The 24,751-nt window shown below is 25.3% G+C and overlaps 1 protein-coding gene across 5 annotated transcripts in view; it reads right to left on the bottom strand.

Annotated features, from left to right (window-relative positions):
• Positions 1–24,751, bottom strand: part of LOC119665750 (MOB kinase activator-like 2) — a 70,761-nt gene that overhangs the window by 9,567 nt on the left and 36,443 nt on the right. The window contains exon 1 of one of the 5 annotated variants that reach the window (XM_038074988.1): positions 20,433–21,524. The exons of the other annotated variants lie outside the window; for them this stretch is intronic. Coding sequence (XP_037930916.1) covers positions 20,433–21,400 — 968 coding nt within the window. The 5' untranslated portion in view covers positions 21,401–21,524. Of the gene's footprint in view, positions 1–20,432; positions 21,525–24,751 lie in introns of those variants that run through there. 5 annotated transcript variants of the gene reach the window in all.

Below are 24,751 nucleotides of genomic sequence, written 5' to 3'. Positions count from 1 at the left end.
CAAGACTAGGAAAGATAGGTTGTACTTTGTCTTTCATTAAAGAAATAGGACTTGGAGAAACACTCTAATTCGACTAATCCCTTCATTTAATAATAATATTACAAAAATTTAATGGAGTACGTTAATTTAAAAAAATTTTTTTTTATAAAATTTGCATTTTATTTATATAGATTAAAAAATTCTGAATAAAATATTACATAAAAAAAATTACACGAAAAACGTTGTAGATATTTTAATATGCCTTAATTTTCGAAAAAGTTTTTTTTTTCTTTTTTCTTACATATATATGGATATAAAATATATATATAATAAATATTATAATATATATATATGTTATACATATATATCTATATACATATATATATTATATTATTGTATTTATTATTTATATTTACATATATATAATATAAACTAATTGTTAAAAATTAATTTATTAAGAAAACGCAAAAAAAAATTAATTTTTTAATACACACAGAACTGCGTACAAATTTAAAAATGTTACTCATACGTCACGTACTCGTTTTATGATTCTTCATCATATTTATCGGTTTGAGGTTAAAAAAAATCAAAGAACTTGAAAATCATAACCTAAAGACAGGAAGTTCACAAGCCACAATTTTACAAAAAAAGAAAACAAACAAAAAATAATACAAAGGCAATAGGCTCTCAAAACACATTCAAAAAGTATTAAAAAGATTAAATCAATTCCTTTTTTGAAATAATAAATGACCATTTCAGCTTAATTAAACAATTGTACAAATTATTTTCTAAAAGCTACAAATTAAATTTAAAAACCTCAATAGCAAAATAAATCGATTAGTTCCCATATTTAAATGATATACCATATGCATAAATCAAATGTGTCTGTTTGAATCGATCGATTCAATGCTAGTGTATGTAAAGGAAAGGAAAAAAAAACAAATATCGACAGCTGCTTGAATCATATTAAGCATAAAAACAACATAAAGCCTAACAACAAGTGCAGAGTCAACCTTGTAAACATAACATCTGAATAATTTATTATCTAAAGAAACAGCGCTAGAAGTGTTTTTGTTTTTATAAAGTAGAACGAAATGAGGAGCTCATTTCAAACGAAAGTTGTACAAATTTACATTGAACATTCGGTGTAAATTATGAATATTTATTGCACATACGAGTTCAAATGCTTTGCTTTTTTGTTGTTTCTTTAGTTTGTTTGTCTTTCTTTGGAAAAATTACAACACACACCAACAATCGTACGAAACTTAATGAACGCATACACGTGTTTCATATATGAAAGCACACTTGGCGTATATCAACTTTTCTAGATAAGGTTGCGGTACTTAGTACTAAACTAGCATTAGGTCTAGCAATTTAATATAAATTAAAAGCTTTCATGGCACAAAATTTATTTGCTCTAAATTCATAAAAATAAAAATGTGTTCTGGCATAAAGCAAAGTCATGTAAAGCTTATCAAAATGTACACAACACATATGGCAATATTTCCAATTTAAAGCTCTAAACAACAAATGATAATAAATACTGTAGAAGTGTAAATAAGAACCAAAAAAAAACAAAAAATATTAAAAAGGTAAATAATTTACAAAATATTGGTGTAATAAAACAGGGTCGCCGTTAAGGGGAGAAGGCACAATAATTATTCTTGTGCAGAATTTAGTAGTGGTTTTAATGTATATTATTGTTTTATTATTAATATAGAGATCTTTCTATTTAAACTGCCATCAAGTACAGGTCAGGATTGTGGATTGAGTTGGTCTACAACTAGGTCTCTGATTGATAAATGGTTTTTAGCCGAGAGAAGTCGGTAGCATCTTAACAAAATGGGTCTGTCCGAAGAGATAGATTGTCGACTCTGCTTGGAAGCAGACGAGACTTCGAGTCACATACTCTGTCCAGCCTTAATCTGAGCCATGAGGAGGTCACTGGATCGAAAACCACTCTCCCCTTCTGACATTAGGAGGTTCTCAACAGCCAACATTCTGGCTTTCATCTGGAACGCGGAATGTCTTCTGTTCGATTAGGGTCTGTTGCAGCACTAAAGATTAACCATGGTCGCAGTGTTCCGCTCCGTTGAGATGTAATGTAATGTAATGTAATTATATTTGAATATAGTTCAAGGAAAAATATATAAAAAATAGATTATTGATTTAAAAACTATATAATTAATATATAGATAATAAATATATGCATATATTCACAATATATATTACTATATGACCATATTATCATATTATTTAAATTTATAGTTTATTTTTAAGAGATGATATCGTAAAAAATAATATAATTATATTTTAATATAGTTCAAGGAAAAATATATAAAAAAACGTTTTATAAAGTTTTTATTTAATATATATTATCATCGGCTACTTTAAGTATTTATCATTTATACAAATACAATCCCAACAAAAAATAGTTTACTACACAACATTTTAAAGCATTAAAGTTTACTTACGAGTAACTCATATTCATTTGCTTTTATGATAATTGCTAAAGCCACTTGTGGGCAACGTTATCAAACTAAAGTGGAGTAGGTGGAGCAATTTGGAAGTGTTAAAATGGCAATGACAATGATAAGCCCGAGTGAGGCAATCACACATACTGATAATTGCAATGAAGAGATAAACGAAATGTTTATGTTTGTGAACGAAATGGGCAAATAGGCAATACAATCACATGTTTTCAATTTGGACAGAAACAAAAGAGTGCACAGATAAGACTGGGTAGTGCGTAGATTACGGTTAGAGAAATAATTGAATTACCTTATAGAGAAAAAGTAAACAAAGAAAGCTTTTTTGTATAATTTTCCTTCATTTAAATTAAACAAAGCGGTTTCTTGTTAAAAGCCATTTAAGTCGTAAATAGACCACATTTAAAAGTATAAACACATATCAACAACCAAGAAAATTAGGCCAAATCCGTGAAATACTGAACTACAACTATTGCCTGTATCTATTAAGATAACCACATAAGAGTTTTACATCTGTAATTGGTTTAGTTGTTCTTAAGAAGAATTTTTTATAAAAAAATTGTTATTTAATTTTATATGAAAAACTACGACATCTTATGTTATTGTTTTGATTTGATTATTGTTGTTATTATCATTATTATTTCTTTTTTCAAACTGCTATTCAGCTTATTGTTGTAAAAGGTGTTGCCGTAGCTGTCAAGTAAGAGAAATGTTTATCTATTTATAAAATGCTAAATACATTAGCATATTAAAAGTGGTCAAAGCAACTTGTAAACAAAACAATAACAAAAGGCAGCAATCAGGAAGCATAACACTTTATAAACATTTCCAAAGCCGTTATAACGCGTATTAAAAATGTCAGAATATCTCATAACTACACTTAAGTGCGCTAGAGGTGAATGCACAGATATATATTAACACTATTAATATTATCTACTCAAGTCAATAAAAGTTTCTTTATTTTAATTATGAAAAGAAATGCAAACTAAAATATAATCTTATTATTACGATTAGTTCAATTTCCTTTCAAGAAAAATATAATTAAAAAATATAAAAATATGTCTTATTTTTTTTATATTATATTTTGAATATAAAACTTTACTTCAAAAAAAGATAACTATTACATACCAAAGACCTTTAATATATTTTGTTAAGAATAAAAGTTCATTAAAAGCAAGTATAATCATCAAATTAAAATCGTTTTTGTAATATTTATTTTATATACTACACAAAGCTTAACTGCGCATTCCCCATAATCCTTACAGAAGTTGTGAAAACCCGCAGGAAAGACAAACCATAATACACTTTTTCTGTGAATCTCCGGCTTTGGAGTTCACAAGATATATGTTCTTAGGAAGATACTTCTTTGATAGTTTATTAGACTGTGCATCGGTGTAGACGAAAGACCTATTAAATTATTTAAATTCAGCGGGATGGATTTAGTCTCTACTCTTCTATAATAGGGTTCTTGCGAGGAATGTAGTAGCAAAACGGCGGAAAATCGATAATTGAGCTACATGTCAGTTATCTAATGGCCTGCCACTACAATCAACTAACACATAGCTTTTTTTCAATCCACATCTGGAGTTATCAACGATAACATATGTGACTTTAATAAAAATTCTGTCCTTTTGCAAACCAAAGTTTATTTGTCATGATAATATTTTGTTGCATCTATAAGTCCCTGGTACTCGCTTTATTCTCTAAGCTGATAAATGTTACTCTATAGGAAATAATTATTAATACATTTATAGTACACAGACATGTATAAAAAAAACAGTGTTAAATTAAAAATGTATCACAAACATTTCTTATATTTTAGAGATTTTAACTGTCATGGGTACATAAACAATATAACCCATTTTGCTAACATTAGAATTACTATTTCTTACATTTGCGTTTATAGTAGGTCTGTTGCGTCAATAAAAAGTATTATAGAACCTACTTTATTGAGTTTTATTGCCTCACCCGTAAGAATATACATTTCCAGGAGCGCATTAGCGCAGGGCATTCAATTTTTGAAAGAAACTAGAATTTCATTTTAAGATGTTTATTTATTTATTTGAAATCAAATACAGCATAGAAGTTATAGTAAAGTAAAACATTTAAAATTTTTTTTCTTCTAATTTTCAATAAAAAGAGATCCCAATTTATTCCAAGTCTTATCATCATCAGTTGTAATATCATTTGTTTACAAATAAGAATTCAAAATTTTGAATGAGTCTTCTACTTCATTCTTAGAACACTGATGAACAATTTAATTGGTTTGAAAAAAGGGACTTCCCATAATACCAAACTGGATTCATACTTAAAACAAAAATTCGACTCATAAAATTAACTTTCCCATATTCCTACTGGCACATGACAATATTTTTACTCGAGTTATGGAGAAATTCGAGTTATGGAAGCAGAAATGTATGTTATTTGCTCTCTAAAACTCTTTTGCACTCTTTTTAGTTTGAGTTATAGAAAATTCGAGTTATAGAAGTTTGAGTTATGGAAGCAGAATTGTATGTTATTTGCTCTCTAAAACTCTTTTGCACTCTTTTTAGTTTGAGTTATAGAAAATTCGAGTTATAGAAGTTCGAATTATGGAAGTTTGAGTTATGAAGTTTGACTGTATTTCTATATGTATTTCGGCAAATTCGCTTTTGCTTTCATCAGGAAATTTCCTAATATTAGGAAGTTTTAGTTCAGTTTTGGAAATAATCGAAAAAACATAGTCGAGAGATGTTTCAGAGTTTGTTTAACAACTTGTTTCCTTCTCTTCTTGTATACATCATTATTGGATTATTGAAACTTGTTGAAATTCATTACTTTTCCATTTTAATTAATTATGATTATTGTTATATGAGTTTATATGAGTACATCTCATTATTCAAAGGTTCGTGACAGAAGAACTGTTAGCAAAAAAAGAAGTGCAATTTAAAACTAATTAAATTCTATCACAATAATTACTAATTACTAATAAATTTTAAGGCAATTAAAAATAAATATGCTAATGACTTAATTGAAGATAATAAAAGAAATATACAAGGCATTAATTCTTTCACATTTATACAAAGCTCGAGCAGCGTGTACGCAGCAGCACAGCACAGCACGGTGGTCTTTGGGCGGGCATGCATAGTCGGAAAACAAAGAGCGAATTGTTGAATAAATTATCATAGAAATCAGGCGATTGACGCTACCAAAGTTTAATTAACGACAATTATAGCAACAAATAAAATCAGAAACTAAAAGAAAAAAGTAGAAAATGTAAACTAATAGATAAAAAAAAAATAAATACGAAATGAAACGCAGAAACTTTTGTGTCAAAAACAATGATTGTTTTTATGATCGCACACTGTTCGTTCACATATCGTAGAACGTAGAATGTAGAAGGAAATTATGAGTTAGCAAAAAACAAAATACACATACACAACAATAACAATAACAACAACAAATCGGGATATTGTTGACTAGTACCGGAGCATGAAAATCAAAATTTGAGTACAAAACTAAACTGAGACCCAACGATTGATTGTGAACGTACAATGGACGCCAATTGTTATTTTAAAAATTCAAATGAATATTTTTAAAAGTATTTTTAAAAAATCTAAAAACCATTAAATAATATTTAGAACAAGCAAAATGAACTTTACAATTTATTTCTGGGTATTTAGAATTTCAATAAACACAATTTGTATGACGACAATTCATTCGACAATTTGTTTGGATTTATTTCTATTAGAACTAAAGTTGTTTAAATTTGTTTTTATTGGCATTTTTATTATTATTCTTTTTAATTAAAACGATTGATGTTTCCACACAAAATTTGAAAAAAAAAAAATTTTTAAACCAAAAATAAAATTTCTTTAAAATTATTATTTATATTTTTCTATTTCACTAGGCTCGGCGTCGTCAAAAACACGTCGTTTACGTTCAACTAAATTCTAATCGAATTCTTTAGACAAAAACATATGTTTATTTTCCGCAAGAATTTATTGCGATGACAGTGGCGTTGATTGTGTTGTTGTAACGTTCGTTCGTATTTGTATTGGCTGCATTCGTGTACATGTTTGAAGCTTTGTCGTGAGGGTCCACCCTGCAATATCGTTTTCTGTCCTGCTTAGTCTTTTCGTCGTCCATATCGTTGATTCATTAGGGCAGTATTTTTGCTCTACAATGTTATTTTGTTGTTGCTATTTGTTTGATTGCTTACAGTTTGCTATATTGCAAACAAAATTTTTTCTTAAGTTTTCCACTATTTCCACTCTGTTTTACCCGATCACACTTTTTTGTGTATATTTTAGTTTAATATATCAATAAACTTTTTCTATGATAAATAAGCTTAGGTATGTGAAATTTTTATTGAACGTCCGAAATGTGAAATGACGTCCGAAGTTTTGCTTAAGTTGACGTAGCATAAATAAAAGGCAGTGTATGCACGCGGAACGATGAGAATTACACACATTCATACATGCTGGCATTCTAGGCTGCTGTCTGTGTTTGCGTCCGCCATTTATGATAAATTTATTATTGCAGCGCAGCTGACTACGACAAAAAATTGTAACATCAGCAAAAATTATTATAAATACAAATTGCAAAAGTCACAGCCAAGTTCAAAATTGTTTAAACAATTAATGAATTGTCATTGCACAAAGTGGAATATTTTTTGTCAGTGTGTTTACTTTTATATAATAAGTATCTGTGTGCGTTTTTCCTACGACAGAAAAACTGCAATTAAATAATTATTGAAATACACCACTGCACAGTTTTCCTCGTGCAAAATTATAAATCTACTAAATATTGCAATAAATTACAAATCTAGATTGCAATGAAATACAATGAAAAATTGTCTTAAAAGACAATTGGGTTGACCATCTTCCTAAAAGGTTTTTCAGAGAGCGTGTAATACAATTTATTATTACTTATTATTTATTATTATTATTATAATTATTATTATTATAATTATTACATAATTATTATTATAATAATTATTATTATTATTATAATTATTATTATTATTATAATTATTACTATAATTATTATTATAATTATTATTATTATTTATTATTATTATTTATATTATTATTTTAAATTATTATGATTATTATAATTATTATTATTATTTATTATTATTATAATTATTATTTTAAATTATTATGATTATTATAATTATTATTATTATTTATTATTATCCACTATTTATGGTATATTTGTATTATTATTTGTATTATTTTTATTTATTATGATTATTATAATTATTATTATTTATTATTATCTGCTATTTAAAATATATTTATGGTAATAATGGATTGCCTATGGTCATGCCGAAAACTTGGTTATAGTATATTATTTTATTGTACATAAAATAATTGTCGACTTTTAGACAAAAATATAGTAGTTTTAAAACTTTTTTGTATCATTATATGGAAAAACTTAATCCCTTTTGGCGGAACAAAATCTAGAGATCAAAAATTATCTGGCGATAATTTAATTGACTAGAATTATACACTCAAATAACTTTTCACTAAATTTGTATTTAAAATGAATAAGAAATATCTATATTTTACAAAAATTATTCAATATATATGTTTAACATCGACCTGCATTAAAAGAATTTATAAACGAACCCCTTTTTATATACTCGTATACCTATCAATATGCAACGGAATGTCTTAAAAACATATTATGATTATGATTATAATATACTCACGTCACGCTTTATATAACAACTATTTATTAATAATGGTAATGATCCATAGAATACATTGAAAACATGCTATATATTATATTAAAAAGTATATAACACAAATATTTGTTTTACAAAAACTTTTAGTCCTTATTACTTTACGCTATGAAAATATAAATGGAATATTTAAAAAACGTGATCTTTTGAAAACTACATCTGAGGAAAGGCTTGATTATTTGCTTCTTCTGTAAAGTTTCATAAGTTCAATAAAAGGTATTAAAGGAAATCTGCATTTGGTCTGGGTGATTTTCTATAAACCAGTGACTAAAGAAGTCAAACTGTCGTTAAGTTAACAGATTATGGATTTGTTTTATGAAGGTCAGGTCGACATACAACATATATAGAAGTAATTAAGTAAAAATTATTAATAAAATAACATTAAAATAATACAGATAAAAAATAAGTACATCAGACTCTTTTTATATTTTTATAAATATATTTCATAAGTAATATATTCTTCAAAATCTTCAATTGAGTGTGTAAATTAATATAACCAAGAAATATATAAAAACAAATCTAGATATATATTACTTATATATAATTACTTATATATTACTTAAAAAATTATAAGATATTTAAAAATAGAGAAAAAAAAATCAAAAAAAAAAATTACACAACAAAATACAAATATACACCTTAGGAATAAGCTATTTAAATAAAGGAAATTAATAAAGAAAAAATCTAACTAAATGAAAATAAGCAGAATAAAAACTAATATCTATAAAATAAAAATAAATGAATAAAAATAAGTAATATATAAAGAAATATAAGAGGCTTTTGATATATAAGAAATGTATAAATATAGATCTTATATTTGCATAAATAAATTTTTATAAATGTAAATTATTTAGGAAAAACAAAACAAAAATATAGAAGTTTATAAAGAAAATTATAAGAAATCGATAAAATAACATGTTTACCAATTGATTTAAATAAAATATACGAAAACAAATAAATACATAAATGTATAAACACACTCGTAAATAAATAAACATTTAAGTACTTAACGTATATATTTATAAATTTCATAAATTTCAAAATTAAGAAAACAAAAACTAATTAAATAAAAATAATTATACACAACTTAAAATTACAATAATAAATATATTAACAATAATTATATAAATACACAATACATAAATAACAAATTATTATCGAAATTATTTTTTATATATTAAAAAAATATTAAATAGTAGTTACTTTTTAACTATAAAAATTAACAAATTAAAATGTTTGATAATTAATTAATAATAAAAACAAGATTACTGACGCAAAATTAATATGGTATTGTGCAATAAAAAGAAATATATTTAAAACATAAATAGAAACATGCATTATATGCAAACAAGAACAAATTATTGATAAATAAAAAATTTTAAAAAAAATTTTAATAAAAATTTATTTATAAAAATATTAGACATTTAAAAATTAAGTAAAAAATCTTCTAGATAAAATTAAGAAATTAGGTAGGTAATAATAAAAACAAATCCAATTAGTTAAAGGCATATTAAAAATAAACATAAATAACAAAAATAAAATGTTACAAGAATTGTAGAGGTTTGACAATTTTGTATGTTTAAGAAGTACATAATATTGTTTGTTAACCCAAAACGTTTTGCCTATCGGGAATTAAATATGTTCCACAAAGGGCGGTGCCAATATTTCACAAAAAAATAATAAAGATACTTATTTAAACTGATAAATTTCTTATAAGCCTCATAAACTTATAAATTATTTATCTGCTTAGTAAATGAAGTGTTAAATTTTGTATAAAAATTGATTTAGACAAACTTTATAAATTTACACGAAAATTTTACCGAATAAATTTATATCGTATAAATTTATTTGTTGTCAATAGAGAGTTGCATTCCAACACAAGAAAGTCATTTACAAAAATATGTTTATAAATACTTTTAGTTTGAACTTTTCGCTCAATTTCGGTATTTTATTTTATAATTTATTGATAGCGACACAGCTGATCAATAAAGTTTACACAAATTTTTTAAATTGCAACGATATTGGCTTTGAAATTGCGCTGCTGAGCATTGCATTTTGTGCTGTCATAATTATTACTTATATAAATAGTGCTATTATACAGTAGATTGATAAATTTAATATAACCGTGTACGTAAACGCATAAAATTAAACGTTTGATAAATTTATATGCTTAGACGAGTTTCCTTAATATCGTAAAATATTACAAATATATTAGACTAATTCATTTTGCCAACGTATTAGCTATTTTGTATTGCTATATTTTTTAAATTAAATTGATTTTTAATATCGAGTTTAACTAAAGAAATTAAATTCTTAATATAAACTATTTTTTTTAATAGCAAGGTATTTCGAACAGTATAAAATTACAACAATAAAATTTTATTAATTAATTGAATTTTTGGCTAACTATACAGCTCTCTCCAGTATTGCCAAAAACCCATTATCAGTGGTCTTTCTGGATTTATTTCTTATATTTAATTATTCGTTAATATTTTTAAAGACTGCAAGTACTAAGGGTTGAACTCGTGCCCTGCCATATTTGAAGTTCAGAGTCAATGTTCATTAGCCAACTGACCCAAAGTCGTACTGGCCTTGTATGTTCGAACTTAGAATTTTATTAATTTACTGTGATAGTTCTCTAACAAATTTACTTGTTGTGGTGTAATGGAATCAAAATCATAGCTGTAGAATAATTGAATTAATTAATCAAATTTTTATTTTTATTTGTTAAATTTAAATAATACAAAAAGAAAATATCTCACATCTTTGAAATTCAGCTAAAAGAATCTAAAACTTTTTCATTTTTATTTTAATTTAATTTATCAGAGCATTAAGTCGGTTAATTAATTATCAAAAAAGTAAGATTAATGTAAGTAACTAAGATTAGTGATGTAATTTCATTAAACGCAATTAAGAACTGATAAGAAATGTCTACACCCAACCATTGACAGCCAAAGCAGAGACTCATTTACCACCCTTGCAAAAGTTTAACGTGATTAGGTGACATCATTTCAATTGTTTGTAATTTGAGTGCATGAAGTGTAGCATCTCTTGGGCGAGCGTAGCTTTTAACATTTCGAAAAGGTTAATAAAGCAATTAAAAACTATTGAATGCTCTGATGAGAACATTTACGAGCATTGTTGACACATATCTATATAAACTTAAAAAAATAAAAAAACCAAAATTAGTAATACATTAAATGGCAAATGAAGTTTAAAAGTACATGGCCTGTGGAAAATCCATAGCAATTTTTTATTGTTATCGTTAAAACAATAACTTTGTGTGAATTATTTATAATTTAATTTAATTGAATTAGAAAAGCATACGCATAACATGTATATTTCATATACTTTTATATAAGAGCAAAGTAATAATGAACTCATAGGAAATGTATGAATCCTATTACATTCATTTTAAGTTTATTTGAATTATTGTTGTGATTTATTAACAAAGCACACGTTAACGTGTATTTTTTCGTTTCATATAAATTTAAAACTCATGCAAAATTTTATTAAATATTTAATTCTGCAGAAGGAAAGAGAAAATATGTGTGCATGATAGAAATAAGAAAGAATGTGAATGTGTGAATAATATGCACTTATTTCGAACCTTGAAAAGATGTATTAAAAAGATAAATTACCCATAATGCTTAAAAATTTAAAACTTATTATATTTATTATAAGCATTCATATATTATTTATATATTAAAGCGATTTAGTTTTTTGATTATTATTATTTTATTATTATTATTATTTTATTATAATTTTATTAGTATTATTATTTTATTATTTATTATTATTATTTATATTATTATTTATTTTTATTATTATTTATTATTATTATTATTATTATTATTATTATTATTATTATTATTATTATTATTATTTATTATTATTATTATTTATTATTATTATTATTTTATTATTATTATTATTTTTTATTATTATTATTTTATTATTATTATTATTATATTATTATTATTTATTTATTATTATTTTATTATTATTATTATTTTATTATTATTATTATTTTATTATTATTATTATTTTATTATTATTATTATTTTATTATTATTATTATTTTATTATAATAGTAATTATTTAATTATTACTATTATAATAGTAATAATTTAATTATTACTATTATAATTTCTCATTTTTGATTATTATTAAGTCATTTATTGAACAAATAAAATTATAAAAAATATATAAAATGATAAACTTAATTTTGTGTTAAATATTATATTTTAAATTATTATTATATTATTATTATATATTAAATAAATTTTAATTTTTATAAAAAAATATTCACATTACAGATATATTGATTTACTTCGTAGAGCATCGTCAGTGCACGAGTACACTGAATACAAGTACAAAATATTTAATACAAATTAATAAAAGTAATATTTTATAATATTATGTGTTAAATAAATGACCTAAGCCAGGTAATAATCAAAAAACTTATTATAAATTGATCATACTACCAATTAATAAAAGTCTATTTAATTTTAGTTAATTTTTCATTGTATATTTTTGTTTTTTTTTTTTTCAATTATATAGTTTTATGTCTTGCCAAAAAATGGGGGTAAGAAAGAGTGAGGAAATTTTTAAATCCAAAAATTAATTTTTTAATCAATGTAATATTTCTAACTGCTATAGTCAAACTTAGTTGACTTTAACAATATGTTAATAGAATACAAATCCACATACAAAAGCTATATTAAAATCAGAACTTTTAGATAGAAAGAAATTTTTACTCTTAGGAATATAGTTAAAGCTGGTTAGCTAGACCAAACATAGATCCAATAGATCTATAGCGACACCACAGTCGAAAATTTAGAGAAAGTTGATGATAGTACAAATAACTTACTTATAAATTAATATAAAATTGAAAATTAAAAATTTTAATTTCAATTAATCAAATTTTTGTTGTTGTTTCTTGATTACTGTTCAAACCATTCTAGTTTTCTTTTCATCTTAAAACATGTCACATTCGAAAAAAAAAATTAAAAATAAAAAACCTTAAAAATATAAATATTTCAGAATATTGAATCATAGGTAGCGGTAAACAAGTCATTAAGTTTACTGAGAAAGTGGTCTTAGTAGCATTGACAAAAATGTATTTTATATGTTTAATAGTAATCCTTTTTTTTCCTTATAATGAGAAAACATATTGCATCGTACTGTAGCATATTGTAGATTTTATTTGATTTACAAAAATGCACAAAAACCTAGCACGTACGATGGGGTGCCTTGTATGCAGGCACTGCAGATGCATTAAGTTTTTATGAAATTTTCTGTGCCATTTGGTTCAAGGTTTTCGCATGTTGATTACATATTGCACCAAGAAATTGATGAATCACCAGGGTTTTATGCATAACTAACTAAATTCTTATAAATTTTCTCTGTGGTAACAAAGGAAAAAACGGTTTTAAGAATCATAAAATTCGTAAAACTCGACAATATGAAGTTGTGAATCACCATTATTAGCAAGAGACAATATCTCAAAAAGAAAGAAATGGGTCACTTGACCCATATAAAATACTGATAAGCTTGCGAGTTTATTGATAAATATAATTTTAAAAGGGACATCGTATTCATAATATTTATTCAATTTAATAATGTTACATTTTATTTAAATAAAAATTATACAAATTTGCGTTATTTATATCTACAAAGAAACAGCAAATAGAGTCACTTAGAAAAATTATTGAGACCCTATGCTACACTGGGGAAAGTGGACAATAGTAATAATAGTTGTATTGTTATATTATATTTTGATATATAATTTTCGTAATATTTATTCAATTTATTAATGTTACATTTTATTTAAATCAAAATTATACAAATTCGCATTATTTATATTTATCGATTTTTTAAGATTTTGCTCCATTGAAAGTCTTCAATATTAAGTGTGCGTCAACAAAACCTTCAAAAATTTTCTTTCCATCAATAGTAAAATCAAACGTAATCTTAATAACACTGTCGTCGTTGTCACCAGTTGACATTGGTTCCAATTCCGGACGAAATCGATTAATAAAGTAAATAGTTTCCTTTTCAAATGGACATATATAAGGATAATTGCCATAACGTTTCATTTGTTCTCGACCCATCATCAATATGGGTGTGTGTGGTTTACTAGCCAATAAATCACACCCGTTCACATTAGTTTCATTGAATAAAACCATATTATTTAAATTGTTTTTAGATGAAACTATCAACATGTTGAAGTAAAATGCAGTAATTTTACGTGCAAATGAGACTGCCATTTGCAATCCGCTGCGCTTGGTATTTTTGCTTAGACCACAATTGAGACTTAACACAAATTCTTTTGAAGGTGATGAGCCGCAAGTGAAATTATCAAAGATGAGTTCATAATTCTGCTGTAAAGTTTAGAAAACGTTAAATTGAAAAAAATGAAAATAATTTTTAATAGTTTACGATTCTAGCATATTTAGTAATGACCAACAGACAACAAAAACATAAAATTACTAGAAATTTTGCAAATTATTTTTTTATCGTTTCTTCTGATATTAGACAATATCCAACGTTTTTAGGTTTAAGAAATTAAAAAAATTATTAATATGTGTCAAAGTGTTTCACCTTTGCAACAAGATCCGCCTGAGTGCCAACGAACAATAGTAACGGCAACAGTTGAGCAATGATGGTCAACGGCAAAGATTTCATGGCAGAAAGCAATGAACAAAACTCCACCTAGAAAAACCTTAGACAACCTTAGTCAGTTGTAAATCTAAACTAAAACTAAAAAAATGCTGCTTTAAAAGTAGATTTTAAAAACTGTGCAATGAGCCCAACTAAAAGAAGAGTTTTCAGTTCAATGCAAATGTTAGCGGCAGTATATCAAGATTTCTGCTGTTGATTCTGCTTTCATTTTTTCCACTAACGATCATATAATTGTTTACGAAATCCGTCATCATCAGTAATTTAGTAATTTTATAATTTGCACAAATGGTTTGTTTAGTATAATTGACGATTCAGCATATAAACATCAGCTTAAATAAAATTTTAAATGTGTTTTCAAATATCCGCACAAAAAATTATAGAAATATTTTTGGTAAATATCTACTAAAAAAATCTTTTTAATCGATTTATTTATCAATAGAAATAAAATGAAATAAAGCTCAAACAATTTTAGAACAACGAAAATGTTATTACAATGTACACATATGTAGAGATGTAATATGATTATAATGCTTTAATGAGTTTTAACAATTTAATCTTTTCTAATTCCTAAAATTTTATAACACCTCATATTTCGTGGCATCACGTAGAACTGAACTTTGTAATCAATAATTATAGTTTGATTAGTGTAATTGTTAACATTTGAGGACCGACGCTCCATTTAGGAGAGAAGGACAGCAAGAAGAAAAATTGTTAAGGTTATAAAAATTTGTATGAATCAGTTTTCATTAAATTATATTTATATATTATATTATATAACTTATAGCTCTGAAACTGTTTTATATTATTCAAGATGCATTACTGAATAAACAGAACTTTTTAAAAATATTTATTTATGGAAAGAACATGTATTGGCAAATGCATGCGGTAGTAAAGTAGACCCTCCATTAATTAACAATGAAGTTTACATAATATTTGAATGAATAATAGTTGAGTAAATACGTTTGAAATCTAAAATTTTTGTATAAGTAAGTCTTACTATATAGGTTAATATGGCATACCTATAATAAAAATAGATCAGAAGAGATCGCGTGAACACTGCAAGGCTTACTGCAGTTCTTACTGGTAATTGGTGTGTAGGAAATCACGCAGAGAAACTGTGCATTCCCCATAATCTTAACTGCAGAAGTTGTGGAAACCCGCAGGAGAAAGAAACCATAATACATTTTCTCTGTGAATCCCCGACTTTGGCGTCCAGAAGATATAGGTTCTTAGGAAGATACTTCTTTGATAGTTTATCAGAGTATTCAGCGCTGAAGATGAAAGACCTATTAAATTACATAAATTCGGCGGAATGAATTTAGTCTCTACTCTTTTATACTAGGGTTCTTGCGAGAAATGTATTAGCAAAAACCGACGAATGTACCATTCACCTTATAAAATTAAACACACCACATCAAAATTATTGTTTTACACAGTAATTCACTCGTATTATGAACTATACGAGACGCGAGCCTATAAACTTTTGAAAATTTGCTTTTAAACCAAATTTTAAATTGGTTGAAAGTATTTAAAAAGGTATTAGAAAATGTCGGGTGCGCAATTCAATAATTTCTTAAAAATACTTTTGAAAATAATAACATTCTAATAATTTTCACTTTTAAGTAAAGGTCAATAAGAAATCCAAATCAAAAATAAAAAATAAATATTTATATGACAAACTTTTCGAAAGTTCATTCAATACTAATATGTTATATCGCGTTTGATGAGAGATACTCGATTAATTAATTTTTCAGTGTATAATTTAAAAATAAAAATATTTTTTAATTAACGGTTAATATTAGCACTTGAATACAGTTTTAATTGTTTAAACTATAAATACAATTTTCAATCACTTAAAGTTTGCTTTAAGTCTCTTCCATTACAGAGCCTGAAATATATTTATTAAAACAAAAATGCAAATTCCTAAAACACCTTGTAAATCTTAGGAAAACAAGAATTAAAAATTTTACTTTATTTCATTATACGAAATCATAAAAAAATATCACCCAAATTAGAGATGTCAAATAGAGGTCAAATGATAAAAATTGGAGATAATTAGGTCAAATGATTAGGAGATGATATTGAATCCTTAATTTTTTTAAATATTTTTTGGTTTCTATGAATTTATTCAATTTTTTTATTCAAAAAAAAGTGTATCAAATGGGACACTACAGCATAGAATAAATTTGTTAGCAAAATCTAACTATTAATCTAGAGCGACGCCAATTAATATAAATATCAGTCCAAAGCATTGTAGGTTATTATGGCATGTTGTCCAATTGTGTTATCGTATTAAGAAGACTTTAAAATAAGATTTGTATTTTTATGCATATTATATTATATATATTATATTGAACAACCGAGAAGCCAGAGAAAAAGTGGAGAAAAACGAGCTAGCTGAAGTACGATATACATAAAAACGACATCTATAAAGAAGCAACAAATAGGGTTACATTTAGAAAAATTATTGAGGATCTATACCCCAATATAGTGGACAATGGTAGTAGTAGTATTGTTATATTACATTTTGATATAATTTTTCCTACACAAAGGATATACATAAAAGCTGCACAGAGGTATATTTATTAACAATTAGAATTATTGTAAATACAACTTTAATCCATTGCTTAATTTTATTTATCTTCTATTGTTTATTTCTTATACATAACAAAAAATAAAAACACTAGAAGTTTTATTCAATGCTCTCTATTCAATGTTGTATTTATTTTCTTTGGTAATTAAATCTGCTTGGGAAAATATGAAAATATTCTTACCTAATAACTCTTTTTCTATCATCTGCATAAAAATTATACAATTTTATACAAGTTCATAAAATAAGAGAAAATATGAATAATCTAAGAAAATATTTGAGATATGTATGTAAAACCAATAAGTCTACCATAAAGCTAAAGCAAAAACTTTTGAAAGTTATAAGCCGCAATTGCGTTAAAAGAGAAAAGTAATCAGACCTTTTTTTGCAACCACAATACCTATTAGAAAAGGAAAATGCAGTTTCAAATCATATTGCCATACAACACCAATACGCCAATATGGGCTGGAAAAGAGTTATCACTCAAGTTGAAATAATGAAAAGTCATTCGAACAGTATGCGGTTCAACTTCCTGCTGGCTTGTTGAACTATATAAACGAATTGATTAATTTATCACGGTACAGTTATTAAATTGAGAAGTGTTTGTTGAACTACTTTTTTTTTATACTAAGTTTAACACACTACCAACTCTGACAACAAAGCCAGCCGTATTGAATCAGTTTATTGCCAACAACAGATCAAACAGCTGGAAAGAGCAGACATTAGAAACAGGAAGTTACATTCTGTAAGAGCAAAACAACGAGATTAACAAATTCCAGGTAAGTTAGTTCAACCTGTGCTTTTAGTGCCTTTTATTTATTCATTTACTTCTTTTTGTTTTTTTTTTTTCTTATTTGTTATATGCTTCCGATTGCAACGGTTACGAATTTCTGAATAAAGTCATACGAAAGCCTTTAGCAGTTGTTCGTTACTAGTTACTAGCTACTCGCTACTCGCTACTTCACATAGAAAAGATTGAGTAAACAGAAAGGAAATAACAAATTAAATTAAGTTAACCAACAAATATTGACAACTTAAAGAGGTGAAGAAACGTTTAACTTATGCGCACTTGACAGTAGTAACAATATCAGCAACGACATTGTACAACAGCTTCGAGTAGCAAACAATGAGCAACTTAGACCCTCAAGGTAAACATAGAAATCAAATAAAAGAACCTCGAGCAGCGAATGAAATATAACTTAATACGATAGCAACAACAACTCAAAGTACAACAACAAAGTTAATAATCAATCTGACTATTCATAAAATACCAAAAATGGAAAATGACCACAAGAAGACTGTGTGAACAATAAACAAGTATTATTAACACAAAAATACATTTAACATTTTAACATATAATTCAGCTTAGCAACATTATGTACGAGGAAAGCGTTATTTGTTATATTACTATTATAAAGTGAACTAACTCTAAGCACTTTTTAATGTAATCATATTTATTTTATATTTATTAAAAAATAATTAAAGTTTATAATTATAATTATATAATTTATAATTAATTATAATTATATAAGTTTAACATAATGTAAGAGAAGAATTTAAAACTGATTTGTACATTTTATATGTTTAGAAAATAAGAGATTTTAAAATTAACTTCTTATTAATTTGTGTATTGATAACATAAATTTAAATACCATTAATCAAACTAACTACTTACGCATATCTCCCAATTAAGATAAAAATTTAAAATATAAACACAATACTTGGAAAATTTAAAATATTTCACACTTTAGACTAATACTATTTTCAGACACACCTTAATTTCGCAAAAATCTTAACTTCATCTTCCTTGCATCGAAATTAAGTTAAAGTTTAATTAAAGATCAAAACGAAATTAAGGAAAATGGCCTTGAAACGAAGGCTGAAATTAAGGGACATTTCAAATGCAACTATGCGTAAAATAAATTTTAAGCAAAAGATAAAGTTAAGATAACGAAAAGTGACATTGTTTTTAAATAAATGTTAGTGACAGTGCAAAAATTTTTAAATTTAAATATAGAGAAAAAACTGTAACTGTTATTTATTTAAAATAGAGTGAAAAATAATAATTCGCATACCTGAAATCTACTAAAGCTAATAGAACTACTGAATGCCATAGTTATAATAATCAACTTTTAGAATTTCCCAGATACAAATGGTGTTTGGAGCATATAATTTTCTCATCATCAATAATTTTTTATAATTTTTCATATGATTTCTTTAATTTAAGGCAGTATGAATACTTTCGAAATTAACTTCATTTCATTTTTACGAAATTAACTTAATTTCATTTTTACGAAATTAACATAGTATAACGTTACATTCTCGATACAATAGGACTCTAAAAAAATTAGATAAGTTTAACCATCTTCTTTTTTTTATTTTATGTCAGTCAAAAGTCTAAATTTTTTAAAAATTGAATAAAACTATTAAGTTTCAAAATTAAATAACCTAATACATAATTAAAATCAAACTCCAAATGGCTATATGGTATATATGTTGCGGTATTGTCTTTAAAAATACTAAAAAAATTATTCATTTCAGCAATTTTTTATATTTTTCTATATTAATTTTTCATAATGGGCCATAAAATAGCAATTAATCTTTTTTAATGGTATCAAATCATTCTTCATCTACTTCATCTAAATTAGTTTTTAAAATCTATCTTTATTTTTTAAGTGACATATTTGCAAAAGAAAAATATCCCAATAAATAACGTATTATGCTACTACCCTCGTATGCTGGGAAAAAACTATTAATATTATTATATTTTCAGTTAAAATCTGATAAAAAAAAGTAATGACCAAAAAAATAAACATGTGCGATACTGAATGTGATAAGCTCTATACTAAATTGTCAACACAGAAAAGTAATACTCGTATATGTTTATAATGATAATAAAATAAGAATAAAAAAATAAATGCGTAAAATAAAAAATAATATATGACATTAAACTTACGCTACTAATCCGCCCAAAAAGGCAACTGGCCCACCTCCTATTAAGCGTATTTTTCTATGGCAAGAATCGAATAACGATGTTCTTGACGGTGTTTGCGATGTTGGTGACATTGATGATTTGGTTGTGGTGTTGGTTGTGCTGTTGGTGCGAATTGTTGTTACTTTTGGTGATAATATTTTGGTTGGTGTAATTGTTGTTGTTGCTGCTGTCGCAACAACATTTTCACTTTCCTTCAAGCCAACTGATATTGATGCTATTGTGGATGACGATGATAATGATAACGATGATGAAGATGATGACAAAGACGTTTCAAGCGATGACAACTTTGTTGCTGCTGCAGACTTTTTTGTCTTTCGTTTTTTTGTTATAAAACTACTTATATTTTTGCTAAGATTATTATTATTATTATTATTATTATTATTGTTATTAGTATTTTTGTTATTATTATCGTTAAAATTTGAAGGAGATATATTATTGCTAAAATTTTGAGTATTTGTCAAGGCGACAAGTGTTGTACGCGAAGATGCTGTAGATGTTGTTGTTGTTATCTTGTTATCACAACAAAAAATTATATTATTTTCGTTATTTATTTTATCTTCTTCTGTTGCTTTCGTTGTTGTCGTTGTGGTTGTTGTTGTCTTTGATTTTCTTATACGCATAAATGCAAAAGGTGTTAACGACAATATGCTCGCACTTTTTGTTGTTGTTTGAGGTTCTTTTTGAATATCTGTAGTTGTTTTCTTTGTTGATGGAAACTGATATTCCGTTTGATAAAAGTGATGATCACTATCACAATATAATTTACATGATGTTTGTAGTTGTTGTTTTGTGAAGAATTTATTATTATTGTTGTTTTTGTTGTGTTTGTTGCTGTTGGAATTTGGTCCTCCTGAATGAATTTTTTTTATCAATGGAGTTTTCGTATTTGTACCAAGTTCCACAATGTGTGTGGTAGGTGTTCTCAACATATTCACAAGACACGATCACTTTTCTTAATGACTTTCCTTTTATCTTCTTGACCTTTTTAGGGTAATTGTTAATTTTCTTATTTCACACTTTCTGTTTATTTCACTATTTTATTTAGTGTTTTCATTTCATTTCATAATCAACAATTAAGTTTATTTAATTTTTTTTATATATTATTTTTTTATTTATCTTTTCAAACTAAAATTATAGTTTTCTTTAGAAAGGTAAAACATATTTATTTATATGCATAAAAAAATTTTATTTATTCATTTTTTTTATTTTTTCTTTGAATAGAAAACAAAATTTGAGAAAGGTTTCTAGCTTAAGTATCGCTAAACAAATGAGACTGCTGGTCTTTAAACGCTTCGATATTGCCTGCCTTTAACTCGTTTCTATAAACAAATTTGCATGCATATATAGGCATAAATTTCACATGTATGTATGTGCGTTATGTGTGTATTTGCGGTTATTATTAACACACTCATTTAAGAAAAAATTAAAATGCTAATCAGTTTTAATATACAGTAAATTTGTACAAATGAAATCGCTTGTTTGAATAACGCGATCGCGTGAGTCAGTTTCAAAAAAAAAAAAAATCCGTACACAAAAAAAAATGATTAAAAAAATCACAAGTCCGCTTAAAAGTTATTTGTGTATGTAAATTAAATTTATATAATTTTATATATATTTTAAGTGTAAATAACGCGTGGTCTTTTATTTACCATTTCATATAAGATAACACAACTAACTATTGTACACTCAGCTGAACGTACTAAATTGATAGTTGAGATTTGCGAACTTCTCGTCATATGTTAGCTATTTAATACTTAAAAAACTGATAATGCAAACAAATAAAAAAATAATAGCCAAGATGTTGATAACGAACAATAACACGAAACAAAGTTGTTGTAAAACTGGTGATGTGAATTTTATATTAAAATTTTTAATTGTTATCCCAATACGAACTATAATTATTAAAAATTACGTGATTTAAATAACGTCTTTAAAAACAACATTAAAGGCAAACAATAATTTTTGTTGTGAAATTATCAGTAGTAACAACAAATCAAAACAAAGGCACAAATTGCGTCAGTAAAGCTAAAGTTCACAGCCAATGTTTTCTATGCCATATATCATTTGAATTGTATTAAAATATAATAGTATTAATCTTTTAGTCAAGAGGATTTTTGTTTTACTCTAAGCCAACAATGCCAAAAACGTAAAAGGTCAAGCAACTTACGCAGTGCATGCCACCGAACCCTAAAGTTACGCAGTATACATTTATGAAAGAAAATTTCATTTATGGCATAATTAATTTATTTAAAAAATACATTTTAATAAGCCTTTTTAAATGTAATGCCAAATATATGAAAATTAACACTGAAACACGAGAAGTTTAGTACTAAAGATAAATATTTAATAATCTTACTTGTATAGATAGATGTATGTAGTTTGTATAGAATTTATACATACATACATATATATATTGTATATATTATATATGATATATATACAATATATATTATATATTGTATGCATATGGTATATATTGTCGTTGTAAGGATAGAAACTGAGTTATTCATTGAGGTAATTGCTTAGTACTATGAATAGCTACAGGTTTAAATGAAGTTTTCTAATAGCACATTCACACTGTTTCATTAAGGCGATTTTGGTCATTATGACCTCTCATGAGAATGATTTACCACACAAAAATCTTTCATGTAAATAAGCTCATTATCAATAAATCAGCTCATTTAAGGTGAAAAATGTGGAATGCAACCCTTACAAATAAATTTTCCACAAGAGAAATCACCAAAATTTCCAATATGTAATATGATATAGGTATTAATATGATTAAGGTGTGATTTAGACACCAACTAACACAAGACAACTACACAAACATTATTGACACATTTTTCATACGCCGATTTAGGCATAACCTTTAAGTCATTTTACGTATTTTCTTTTATGAGGTTTTTTTCAAAAACCCTTGGTATCGTGCATTTTTCAAAATTCCAATTCAGAAAACTTTTTAAACACAATGTATATATATATATAAATGATTCGTTTTTATATATCTCTTTTATGCAAAAAAAAAATACATATGTGTACTTCTTAAAGTCGATAAATTTCATACGCGTTTTTTAAATTATGCATTTCGAATATTTTGCATTAAATATATAGTATTATCAAAAACTGATTCGATTTTTAAAACTTTGAATATAAAAGTCCTAAAAGCGGATGATTAATTACAAGTTTTTGTAAAATTTATTTAACAATATAGTCACTTTATATAAACTTAAAAGCTTTTTCAATTATATTATATATTGATACGAAAAATAAAGACAATGGATTCACATTTGTATATAGTTGCTATACGATTGATCTGATGGTTCTGAAATATATATTATAAAAAAACTATTTGAATTATTAGTTTTATTTTATTATTACATGATTTACAAGATACAAGAATCAAACTTAACAACACGGTGAAACATTTTTGTTTTTTTTTTATTAAATGTATATAAACTTATATTTCAAACTTATAAAACTTTTGCTACAAACTGTCAATAGAGCTCTGAGTCTTTGCTTTATCAAAACTAATGTTTTAACTTGTTTATACATCTAATTTCTTTTTGCTCCTTTAATGTAACATTTTTGTTGTCTAAAAATTTCGTTTAATGGGTACATATTCGTGAACATTAAGTAATTATTTTTATTTATATAAAACATGCAACATGATGCTTTGAAGTAAGCACGTAAACAACACTATTTTATTTTAATCATAAAAACCCCACTTAACGGAACATCCCCAGGGGTTGCTTCTCAGAAACGATGGTTTATAAAAGTTTAATCTAAGGTGCATAGAAACGAATAGTCAAGAAAAAATTCTTAAATTTTGGCGGGTTTTTATATTATAAATTAATTACACTAAATATAAATGAATGAAGAAAGCGAAAAACAAGCTTTTTCTCTATAAATAAATATATATATATAGTTATGATCTTAATTATAAATAATTATTTAATTTAGAATTCAGTTTGAAGATTATCAATATATCTTTGTTTATGCATTTCACTACTTAAAACTTGATTCTGTCAATAAACTAATAGAAAAATTTATCATAGCCCTTCAAAACAGACTAAAAGAGCTTGAAAATATCGAAAAACAAAGCCTTTTTCGCCTTAGTTGATTCAACGACTAAATCAAATATCACAAATTTATTAATTTAGGAATATATCAGGAATATAGAACTTTTTATATATTTATTTGTTTGTTATTTTTCTTTAATAATTGAAAAATTAGTTAAATCGAACATGTAACTAATTAATGATAAAAATAAAATAAAGTTA

Source organism: Teleopsis dalmanni, chromosome 1 (genome assembly GCF_002237135.1).
Source record: "Teleopsis dalmanni isolate 2A chromosome 1, ASM223713v2, whole genome shotgun sequence".
Classification (NCBI taxonomy): Eukaryota; Metazoa; Arthropoda; class Insecta; order Diptera; family Diopsidae; genus Teleopsis; species Teleopsis dalmanni.
This window is presented reverse-complemented; position numbering and strand designations above follow the sequence as displayed.